The sequence below is a fragment of the Nicotiana tabacum genome, chromosome 7 (genome assembly GCF_000715075.1).
Source record: "Nicotiana tabacum cultivar K326 chromosome 7, ASM71507v2, whole genome shotgun sequence".
NCBI lineage: Eukaryota > Viridiplantae > Streptophyta > Magnoliopsida > Solanales > Solanaceae > Nicotiana > Nicotiana tabacum.
The window spans coordinates 126,652,087-126,664,364 of NC_134086.1; the positions used below are offsets into that span (position 1 = coordinate 126,652,087).

General features: G+C 32.0%; 1 protein-coding gene across 1 annotated transcript; it reads right to left on the bottom strand.

Moving 5' to 3' along the window:
• Positions 1 to 6,520: 6,520 nt before the first annotated feature.
• Positions 6,521 to 7,872, bottom strand: LOC107806261 (transcription factor bHLH149-like). Its single transcript, XM_016630384.2, has 2 exons — positions 7,734 to 7,872; positions 6,521 to 7,426 (listed from the first exon to the last, which is right to left on the bottom strand). The coding sequence occupies exon 2, from the start codon at positions 7,353 to 7,355 to the stop codon at positions 6,732 to 6,734; it is 624 nt and encodes a 207-aa protein (XP_016485870.1). The 5' UTR covers positions 7,356 to 7,426; positions 7,734 to 7,872; the 3' UTR covers positions 6,521 to 6,731.
• Positions 7,873 to 12,278: the final 4,406 nt, after the last annotated feature.

Sequence of the window (12,278 nt, forward strand, 5' to 3'; positions counted from 1 at the left end):
AGAAAATGCTTTTGGCAGGTAGCAGTGTGTTATTAAATTTAGAATAGACAAGTATTATGGCATGATGTATTAGGACAAGGTGGTGAAATTTGATCCCTCGACTTGGGACAAATATTGACCCTTATAACATCTCCATTTGGATTTGTTGTTTGCTCTTGAAAATTGTTGTCTACAGTACTCCACACGTGGATGTGGTAACGTAGAAAATGACCTTTCACGAACAGATGTCAAAAATTAAAATAAAAAAAAATTGTTAGAAGAGAGATTTTATTTTTGTGTTGATTTTTCATATGTGGGAGGCCTATATTTCTTCTGTTCCCAAATATTAATTGTTTTAGCAAACCAATTTGTCTCAACATATTTTAAATTTTATAAAAAGGAAAAAAGTCCTAATTGTTACATTTTTTTTAGATTTACCCTTACTGTTCTAGTCAGTGAAATGTTTATTAAGTTAAATGTATAAAGTGAAATAAAATACTACAATCCACTCCCTCCTAGCTCTTACTGTTGCCCTACTTATTTTCCACTTTCTCCTAGCTCTTCTTATCCATATGTATAGGCTAATAATACTCGTTTTCTTTTTCGTTTTTGTTCTTTCCCAGTGGATGTGGTCTGCATTATTTTATTTGTTCTTGAATATGTATTCAAAAGAATGATTAAGTAGATGGAAAAAAATAGAAAGATTTCGTCCTCAAATTGCATTCACTTTTAGATAGCATCACGTAATTCTATATGCACTTTCTCATGGACTTTTCTATAAAATTTAACAAGAGACGTATCTATTGGAGCTTGAATTCATACTAATTTGAAGAAACTTTAAAGTTTTTGACAGTAATTAAAAATTCTTTTGCGAGAGAAATTTATTTCCAGATGGTTGTAGTATTTGTTTCAACTTTCAAGATTCAATTTTTCTTTCTCTTCCCCTTCAACATCAGTTGCCTTATATTTTAGATAATGAAATAGTACTACCTAGTCATATAAGCTCCCCCCTAAGTTTCAAACTTTCAATAACATTATAGTAAATATATTAGTACGTACTTAATTTATCAAATTTTTAATTTTCTTCTTCTATTAATTACTACTTACATATGAGTAATTTTCAATTGAACTCAAGAGCATGAGAATGGTGTAGGAGGAGGAATGGACGTGGTCCTAATCCAATGATTGTGCCAAAGTGGCATTGAGGTGTCAAAATCAAATGTATGACTGTAAAATCAACTAGCTGCCTTATGCCTAGTGACTTCCCAGCTTGGATTTCACATGTAAATTATTCATACCAAACCATATTTCCTACTAATTGTGTGCCATTCTCCCTATCTCAACTCAAAAGATCTTCCCTTTCTTTACTTCTTATAACCATAAATATACATCGTCTTATTATCCATATTCAGTGTTCCAGCGGTTAAAATTTGATATATAAACTAAATTCTCCGTCCAATTTTTGTTGCTACTGTATAATTTTCAGTGGACTCATGTGGAGTCAAAGTAAACAAACTTAAAAAAAGGAAGAGAAGAAAGGAAAAAGGTGGAAAACACAAGAAGGTGGCCTACTGGGGAAAAAAAGGAGGATGAGTGTCTTAGTTGAAGTCACATGGTAGCATGTGGGATTGTAGTGTTTGGATATGTTGCTGAATTAATGGAAAAGCCAAAGATATTATGTTTGTTAGGCTGAGAGGCCTACACGAACCAAAAGAAGAAAAAAAAACAAATCACTTTGTCTAAATATGTTGTTCATGGCCACTCGATTTATCCAAAATAATTTGTTTGCATCTAATATTTATATTAAATCAATTAACGTACGATACACATTACGTATATAAATTCTTTAAGTAATTAAGATTAAATCATATATATCTTTACTTTAATATGTAATTCTTAAAGTTAAATTATTCGGTTTAGTGTAAATTCTGAATAGAGTAAGTATTTTCTTGACGCTAACCTCGTCTTATTAAACTTTAGGTACTACTTTTGTGTTGCTCACACAATTGACCCATTTTTTGTCATGATTGTAGTTAATATCCTTATCGGTCTTTATGACCCTTTGTCATCTTACATTATTATTTATCCTAGATGTACAGAATAAATGAATGTGCAATTATCTCCGATATTGATTGATCGCAAGGAAGAAATTGTTTCTGAGATTTAACAGATAAATAGTTGATTTATTGAAGCAATATTTCAAGATTAATTACATCAAGAAAGAAGCTCAAGAACAAACCGAGCAAAAGGAAGGACTTTGAGGATAATGCTGTTTAATAACACACTAAATAACATGGTTCTTAATTGGTTAATCTGTGCATTTTCAACTGAAAACTAGTTAAGAATCTTGATGGATAATGATAATGACAATTAATAGACAAAATGCTTAAACCACAAAAATTGTTGTAATTTCAAGTCAAGAACCTAATCCGGACGGATAATGATAATGACAATTAACTTCTTGTCTATCATTCATTACAAGAAGAGTTACAAATAGATTTATGATCGTTGAGGTTTAATCACTAGAAAAACTTTTTTTTTTAAAAGGTAAACCAGTTTAGATGAAAATTATAACCATATCTATTTAAAAGGAGAAATAGTCCTTCAAAATTTATTGATTGTTCCACTTGGGGGTGTACAAAGGAAACCGACAAACCGCACCAACCCGATAATCCGAGTCAAATCGAGAAATAAAACTCGACTATAGGTTGGTTTGATTTGGTTTGGTATTGGAAAAAAAAAACCGACCATAATTGGTTTGGTTTGGTTTTAACTAAAGAAAGTCAAACCGAAATCAAACCAACCCGACATTACATATATAGAAATTTTAGATATATTTAATATATAAATATACTTATTGTGATGTAATTTATTAATATTTCTTAAAAAATTTCATAATTTTATCTTTTAAGGTATTATTTCAAGGTTGGACTTAGAACTTTTGAATGTTCCAATAAGTTTTATAGTCATTAACATTAGTAAATTAAATAGTGCTAACAAAAGCCCAAACCAAAATCAAATCAATACTAATGCTAACAAAAGACATTTAATTCAATACTACAAACGAGAATGTATTGAATATCTTTTTTTTTGTTTTGCAATAATTTAGATAAAATGCATAACCTATTTTTATTTTTTCTTTGCGTTTAGCCATGTATTTAATACTTCCGTATTAGTCTACTTATTTTAGCATGACTTAGTACTCTTAGATTATGTTTATTTTTATTATGGCTTTTTAATTAGCAATATTTATATTACATAATTTTATTGTTGAATATTTTAGGATAATGCCATGACATATCTCATATTTTGTATTATTTTCTTGAAAAATACTTTATATAGTTGTATTTTACTGGGACTAAAGAAATATTTTGAGCATAATTTATATGTTTTGTTCTACGAAGATTTTATCGGGAAAAAACCCGAATAACCGAGAAAAACCGAGAGTGAAACCCGAGTTTTATTGGTTTGATTTGGTCTTTAGATTTAAAAATCCGACACAAATGGTTTGATTTGGTAATTGTAAAATCCGAACCAACACCACGTATGTACACCTCTACACTTCCACTTCATCACTTTTTTCAAAAAAATAGAAGGTCGGACTTGTAGTGGTTTAGTTGATGACTTAATATGCACAAAATTGACAGTATGAAGGTTAATGGCGGCACACGTGTTAGTCCTTTTTTGACTGTAGAGAAGGCAATTTACTTTGAGAGCATGATAACTTAAGACCACAGAAGACAATTATCCCACGCTAACAGCTCTTTCAATCACTTTGTATTGAGAGGCATGCTCTCTAATCTGTATCATCTAAGCAAAGGTGTATTCCTTGTATCACAATAACACACATATATATCATTACTTAATTAGTGGTAACTTCTAATATTCTGTTTTAGATTTTTCAATTATGTTTGTGATAACTGCGTTAAGCTGGGAGGATTTTGTTTAGAAAAATTTGCATATAGCTTCCCTTAATTGCGCAGTATGTAATTATTATTGATTTATTTTTATGTAAAAAAGAATTTTGTTATTAACGGGTAAGTGTGAGAAAATTTATTCTAATTCATGCCATCTATACGCATAAAGTGAGTATTATAGATAAAGATAATGGACATAAATATGGAGAAGACAATAGTTTATGTACATGCTATAAGTAGGTAGAGGGTGGAAAATTTTCAATGACTAACAATGATAGTGTTTTTTAACACCATACTATACCTGGTGGGATATTTATCAAATTATTCCACATTCTTAATGCGTTATGTCCTTGTAGTGTCATAAAAGTATAATATCTTCCTGGATTCTCATAATTTTTCAATCATTATAAGAAATTAAACAAGATTGGTTTGGGTAAGAGAAGAAGTTATGATGGGATATATATCTCTCATCTCCTAACTCCTTGTTGTAGAGTCCTTAATGTGTCATGTCCTTAAATAGGAAAATTTAGGGCAATCTTCTAGAAATTGAACCCCTAACTCTGCCCTATATAACACGCATAAAGGGCGGAGCTATTTCATTTAGGAATAGTGTTGAGCCCCTTGAGGTTTGAGAAGGTGGTTGATACACTCCTTTGTAGTGTTAAGATTTCATAAAATTATGCTTGTTGCTTTTTAGACATGAGTAAGTGTTGATGTTCAAAATTAAAGGGATCGATTACCATTTACTATTGCACCCAATAATCAGAGATGGCTGCAATGTATCGATACGTGGTTCAACTAAACTCAGTACTTTTGACGCGGAACATATATTTATATATAAAAATTCACTAATATTGTAATATATTGCAATATGAATCCATAACTTTAAAAATACAATGAATTCAATGTTAAAACCTTAAATGTTGAACCCATAAAACTTAAATTCTAGATCCGCATCTGCCAATAATGTCTCTTGACTTTTATCATAAAGGATGGCAGATATCACTTTTAGAAACCTCAAAGGCATAAGTGTAACAATTCAAACTTCAAAGGGGTTCAAGTGAAAATTAGCATGGTAATAGTTAGGGGTGTCATAGTTCGTTTTGGATCGGTTTTTCTCTAAAAAGAAACCAAATCAAGTAATTCGGTTTTTCAAATATTAGAACCAAACCAAACCAAACCAATTAAGTCAGTTTTTTCTCATTCGATTTATGTCGGTTTTTTCGGTTATTTGTCGGTTTTTTCTTAAATATAAGACATACACTACCAAACACATATTTCGGCGACCACATTTTCAATGTAATACTATCAAATCAATTGCCCTTTGAGAAATCTATTATTTACCAAGATATATTGATGATAATTGAATCAAATAGTGATGAATAATTTAAGAACTCAATTAAAAATATATTATTTTTAACATGAATAGATTCTTACACTTAACAAAAGAAAACTACCAATCAAACTAGAATGTAAAGGTAAAGAACTGTACTAAAAGTGCAAACGATTAATATTTACTATAAAAATTTTGAAACTTTGTATAAAAGTATACATATATATAGGTGTAATAATGAATTTAAAATATCTACTCTTATATTCAGTTTGGTTCGATTTTTTTTTTTATTAAAATCAAAACCAAACCAAATTTAATCCATTTTTACATTTCAAAACTAAAACTAAACCAAACCAAAAGGTATCGATTTTTTTGATGGAAAGCATTCACATTACCGAAAATAAAGGTAGGGGGAATTGGGAAATAGGGATTAGCAATAGTAGGTGTTTCAACGCTTTACTTATATATATCACATGGGTGCTGAGATAGTGGGTGGGACGACTAGGGGGGCAAAAGATAGTTAAAAGGAGATTGAAAATGGAGCACATGAAAATGTGGCTCTCTCTCTCTCTCGCTTTTGTAGACTCTTGTTTTGGCCTATTCTCCTTCTCCCCCACTTGCCAGCTTTTCCTCATGTGCATTTGTGGGGTTTTGTTAGCCTTAGCCCACCCCTATCCCCTGTCCTTTTATTATGAGTCAAATTTTGTAACTGAAATTTGACATTTCAATATAGTTCGATCAAATTAGACGAATGATCAGTTTATACAGTAACAACAAAGATCCGCTCAATTCCAAACTACTTAAAATCAGCAATATCGATTCTTGCTATTCGTATATCAATTTCATTTCAATATTCACTAATTAAGTTCTGTGTACACGATAATTAACAAATATTGTTACCTAATTATATCGATTAAATCGTACTATGGTTAGTGAAAGAGAAAAGACGGCACTAGCTAGGCCTTCATCCATTTCCAGGAGTAAAAAAAAGGTAATTTCCCGTCCAATATAATTGCCTTATAATTATATGGCGAGTTTACCCAATACCTTATCTTTTCTATTTACTCACCTTGAACTTCTTGAAACATTTAAATTATTAGTTAATGAATTTATTAACAAATAAATTGAAAGGGAATCAAACAATTGTTTGTTCGATTACAAAAGATATTAGCTGGCATGTCTACTTAATCAGCCAATAATTAATGAATAAATTAATTAACAAATAAATATATAATTTTAATCCATAAGCAAGACATCAAGAGAAACAAAAAGTAAATACTACTCCAATAAAAAATTCAAAGAAAAATAAAAATAAAAAAGGTAAACAAAGTGGAGGAGAGGTAGAAGTTTTGAGAGCAAAAGAAAGGATAAAGAGGGGAGGGGGGACAAGTATACAACAAAATACACCAATATAAAAACTCAATTATTAACAAAAAAAAGTTCAGAAAAAAATTAAAAAGAATTTAAAAAAAAAAAGACACCTCAGCATCGTAACGAGCCACTTAGCCGAGCCGATCGGGGTGAGATGCAACTGATCCGGCTCCACCGGCGGTGAGGAGGCCGGTCAGAACAGTCATCGCTCGGATTTGCATCTCTAAAGCTGCTATGTAATCCGTAGTTTCTTCTAAAAGGTTCGGAAACGGGAGTTTCTGACAGCCGGGAACTAAACGGCCGAGAACACGAACTTTCCGCTGCAAAGCCGGTAATCGCTTCTTCGCCGCCGCCGGTTTCTTCGACTTTATATTGCTGCTGTTCACCTTAGCTTTCTTATGCTTCTTATTAATTTGGCTAAGCCTGAGGCTGAGCCGACCAGTGAGAATCGCTCTACTCCAACGACTTCTTCCTTTGGCTGTGACGGCGAGGACTCTGTCGGCGGTGTCCCTGACGGCGCGTCCGGCGATAACTGGTGACGGACAATCATCACTCCGGCGGACTTGACGGAGAGCCTGGAGAAGTTTAGAAGAGTAGATCTGCTGCTCGTTTTGAGTTCTCCACCTCGATTGATCAAGGCTAGCGGTTGGCTCACTTTTGCCGTCATCTCCAATTTTTCTTCTCTTTTTGCGCTTGGATTCTCGGGAAGGGTTGAAGTTAGCATCGGGATTCGAGACGGTAGAGGATGACGCCATCAGAAGGGACAATTCTGTGATACAAATTCGGAATGATTCTCACGAATTGTACTTCTGTTAATAGATGCAAGCTGCAGAAAAAGAAAAAAAGAGGCGATGAGACTCTGAAACAGGTTATAAAAGCTTTTTCAGAAACTGATTCTCTGTGTGTAAACATGCTAAATCAGGTGAATCAAAAACAACGCTTTTGTGTCCGTACATAAACACCTATACACATAAGGTAGTAGTAACATGATACTCGTTTGACAGAATGAATTCAAAAGTGACTCAACTATATCAAATTCGATTCTCAGGAATCTCCGTGTAAACAAAAAAAAATTGAAAATCAGAGCAACAAAACGAGAAAAAGAGAGCACTAGTTGAGTTGAAAAACAATACCTGAGTAGTGAGTGCGGCGGCTGCGGCGGCTGCGACGGCGGTAGGTGGCGGATGGGATGAATAATACGTAGAGAGAGAAAGAGGGAGAGAGAGAGAGAGAAATGGGGGAGGAGAGTTGAAGGAAATGGGGAGGGGGAAGGGGTGAGTTTTGTATAGGAAAAGAAGAAGGGGACAAGCCACGCGTCCTTTGTTTATTGCTTTCCCTTTTCCCATTTCTCTCTCTTTCATTTTCGTGCACCGAGGTTCTCTCTTCCCGCCCTTATTCTTTACTTTTCTTTTTTCCTTTTTCTTAATGACACTATTTTCATTTTCTGTATCTTTTGTTTCCCCTTATTGTAAATTTGTAATGTTAAATTTCATAAGAATTTCAAATTACGGATGCATAGGTTTCAGGTGGAAACTTAGATAGCTATTCTACCTCCCCTCAAAAGGCCGAGATGTAGTCAGGATTTCAATTTTAAGAGTTTTGAAGTTTAAAACGATAACTTCGAATGTTAGAGATTAAATTTTAAATTTAATATTTATACATATTTAATTAATTTTAAATACCAAATATATTATTTGAACAAGAGTTACTAGGTTCTACGAACCTGTAGCTAGGCTTGTGCCTAAACCTTTGAGTCAAAGGCTTGCCTTTTCTATGTTGGTTATGGACTTTGACCTCTGCCTTCATCTTTAAAAAGAAGAAAAGAAATGTTTCATTCTTCTTTTGTTGAGGATTACACATGACTATGTTTCTTGAAAATAAAATTTTGTAACCATATAATATAGGGAAATTTTCTTAGATACTGGAAAAACAAAAGAAGAAATATTAGATAGGAAATACATATAATTAGTACTTCTACTTTTTGAATTAGAGAAGAATATTATTGTCATTTACTTCGCTGTCCATTTGTTGAACTGTTTCTTATTCTCCATATTAATTTACTGTGTCAGCACATGCATATATCGTATATGTGGCTATAATATCCATCTGTCTCTGTGTCGTGAATAAGTGAATTGACTGAAACATGCATCATACTCCATTAATAAGCAAATTATATGAATGAATTAAAGTTAATAGTAGTTGTCGCTTGGGACCCATAATTGATAATTTTGTTTATGTTACCCTTCCACAATATTAAATGGTGGTTAACCATGTTTCTTATCCGTTTCTTTTTCTCAGATATTAAATAAGTAACGTCGCTCCTACTTCAGCTAGCAGGACGAGTGATTTATCAATTACTGCACCTTCTTTTTGTCAAAGTAAATTTACTTAATTTTTCCCATTTAGGAAACATCTATATCTATATAATAATATAAAAAGATTACACTTGAATTTTGCAATTTTTGTACAAATTTCAGTTACAATTCCATAATCCATTTAATTTTATTTTCCTATTCAAATTCCACACAAAAATTTTCAGTTATAAAATAAGTTATCATCCTACCGAATCTTCTTTTTACCCTTGACCCATCTTTTTTTTTTGCCCATTTCTCTCTTAAATCCTTTACTAACCAAGTTTTTCTTCCAAATTTTTTCTTCGACCATGGTGACCAGTCATATGTTATTGATTTGTCATTTTCATCTCTCTTTGTTATCCATTTTAGTTTATAATTCCGCTTTCTTATGTCAGAATGGTGTGAACAATAACCTGGATCGCTAAAAAGAAAAAGTTCTTGAAAGTTCTTCAACAATTCATTTTTCCTTTGAGGTTAATAATTTTCTTTATGAAGTTAAAATTTATATTACTGATTTTAATGCTTTAATTTACTAATTTTGAAATTTTTATTATCTTTTATAGTTGTCTTACTTTTGGGATATATATGAAATATTGTGATGGAGAAATACTTTATTAGAATTTGATTGTTTGTTCATACAAAATATTTCATTGGTATTTTAATTTATTCACGGCATTTGTGCCCGTCTCAATGAATAATTTATCGTTATGTAGTTTTTTCATGATGTTTTGGTCAATTATTTTTGAGTTTATTTATATTCATCTTTTATTTCTATGTTCTAATGTTTCTTACCAGAATGCCAAGCGACTTCCTTGAAACCCCTTTACGGATAAGGTATGAAGATTTGTGCATTTTTCTTGCTCTATTTCTAAGATTAAACTTTTTTTTAAAAATAATTCTTTGTGCTATAAATTCTTTATCTATTTTATATCAACTAAATTTTAAAAATGAATTATCTTACCGCGCGAAGTGCGGATCAATTAACTAGTGATCAAATAAGCTTGTACGTACAAATGCAATCTTTTATTTCATGTTGAATAATTCAATAAAAAAGATGATTACAATTAAACATTTTTCTTGTCATTGAAAACTGTTTACTCGTAAAACAATACAATTGGATTTGTAACGTGGTTTATAGACAAGCGAATTGATTTGATTTAAAAATAATGAAGAAAATGGACTAAAATTAAGATGGAACGACTGAAATTAAAGAAAACAATAAGCTTGGCTCCAAACTCAACGTTTTCGAGAGGAGAAGCGAAAAAAATGACAAAGCGAAAAGAAAGTTGTTAAATTGAGAGCAAAATAGTAAAGTAAATCTTTTGTGTGCAGTATGTTTTCATGTCCCTCCAATGGATGTTAACCCCACTATTTGCAGCTCTACCTAGAGAAACACGATTCTGAGATCAAGCTCCTCTTAAATGAGAATAAAAGTATTACTAATTAATATATAACGGCAAGCTTTGAATGCAAATATTCTTTGTAACGGCTGCTCATTTAATGCTAACAAATATTCTCTCATTGAATGCTATCCGATGACAAACTTTTGAACTTCTATCGCCGAATTTGTTCCCCTCGGAATCCATCCGGTACTGGTCACACGCGGTGCATCCAGTATTAGCTGTTTCCCAAATCGTCCTTTGTCTAACTCTGATTCCATGTGTCATTTTACCATGCATTCGACCACGTGCTATCAACCAATGTTACCCCATACAAAAACTATTTCATTATTTCTCTTTAATTTAACTAAAATACTTTTTCTAATCAAACTACTAACGAAAAGTCAATTTATTCTTAGAACTACTCTCTTCTATAGTTCTAGAAGAAATCAACGTAATGACTTATCAATTACACAATGCTTTACAAAATGGAAGTAAAGCTAATTAATTAGTCTATCGACACTATCCACCTTGCACTTGTACTTGATTTATAAAGAATAAATATATAACTAGAAATGGATATCCCTAGGGAGTAGGCATGTTAGTTGAATCAAGTTATCTTGCTCACAAAGGTAGAGTAAGCCTGAAAAAAAAAGACTGATTAGGTCAACCTAATCCTTCATTTGGTGTAATGTAATTATTATTTAAGAGACTTAAAGAGTTGTTTTGGTGACATAACACATAAATGTTCACAATCAATGTCATTATCCTATAAGGAAATTGATGTTTACGCATTTTATCACTTATCCTATTCGTTTAGATTGTGACCAATAAGAACCTATCAAACTTGACTTTTACCTTTCACCAAACCAAACAATGCCAAAAGATAGCCATGACTACGAAAAAGAAGAAAGAAAAATCACTACAAGATGAGGACTCCATAATATGTCAGACAAAAAAAAGAAAATTCATTGAATCTATTCTTGTTTGTTGATTGAAATGGGAAGGAAAAGTTGTGGGGGAGATATCGGTAAGGATTTGAGACACGACGTTATTATTACACCACAAAAAGTATAATATGTCTTAAATTGATCAAATCTAGATCGTGAGTATCACTTGCAATTTAATTTAAGATATTTGATATCACTTCAATTAAGTTATAAATGGTTTTAAGTACTAATAGTGAGATTCGTGATTTGTGACCATGAAAAATAAAAATTGAAAAAAAGACTCGCAACTAGAGGCAGAGTCAGGATTTGAAGTTACTGGTTCGAGATTCTAGACTTTTCATTTTATTGTAAGGTAAGAATTTATACTTATTTAAATAATTTTTAAGGCTAATATAAAATTTGCACTAAAGCTATTAGGTTCGACTGAATTCGTTATTGAAGCTCTAGCTTCGCCCGTGACTGCAACTTGCATCTTCTCTTTTTTGTTTTGGGTACATTATTATGAACAAATTCGCATAGGCAATTTTTTTACTTCCAATCTATAGATTCGAGTCATGTTAGAAATAAGTTGCGAATATTTTCTATCCTTGAAGAAAGGAAAATGGGGAAAAAAGGGGGCAATGTGCTATAATCATATAAACAAATAAAAGCATTCATTTTGTTTAATTGTCATGTGCAAATGATGTGGAAAAGGTCTATTGAAGAAAGAGGAGGGTGGTGGCAGCCATTGATTGGTTGTCATATGGGGTCAACTGGAATTTGCTTTTAATTATTCTCAGCAATGATTATATCAGTGGGTGATGCACAAATACGAAATGATAAAAGGGAGGTGAGGGAAAAAGAGCATGTGGTTGTTTTCATGGCAATTCCTATCAAATTCTTGGCTTTTCCTTTTCTTTTTTTTTTGCCTTCTTTTTATTTGTTTTTCAATGAATTTGATGCCTTTGGACTCATCCATAATCCTGTTGTTGAATGTGGAGAAGTTTCATCCACAT

Excerpts from the sequence above, each read along its gene's own strand:
- LOC107806261 (XM_016630384.2), bottom strand. The coding sequence starts at position 7,355 with ATGGCGTCATCCTCTACCGTCTCGAATCCCGATGCTAACTTCAACCCT.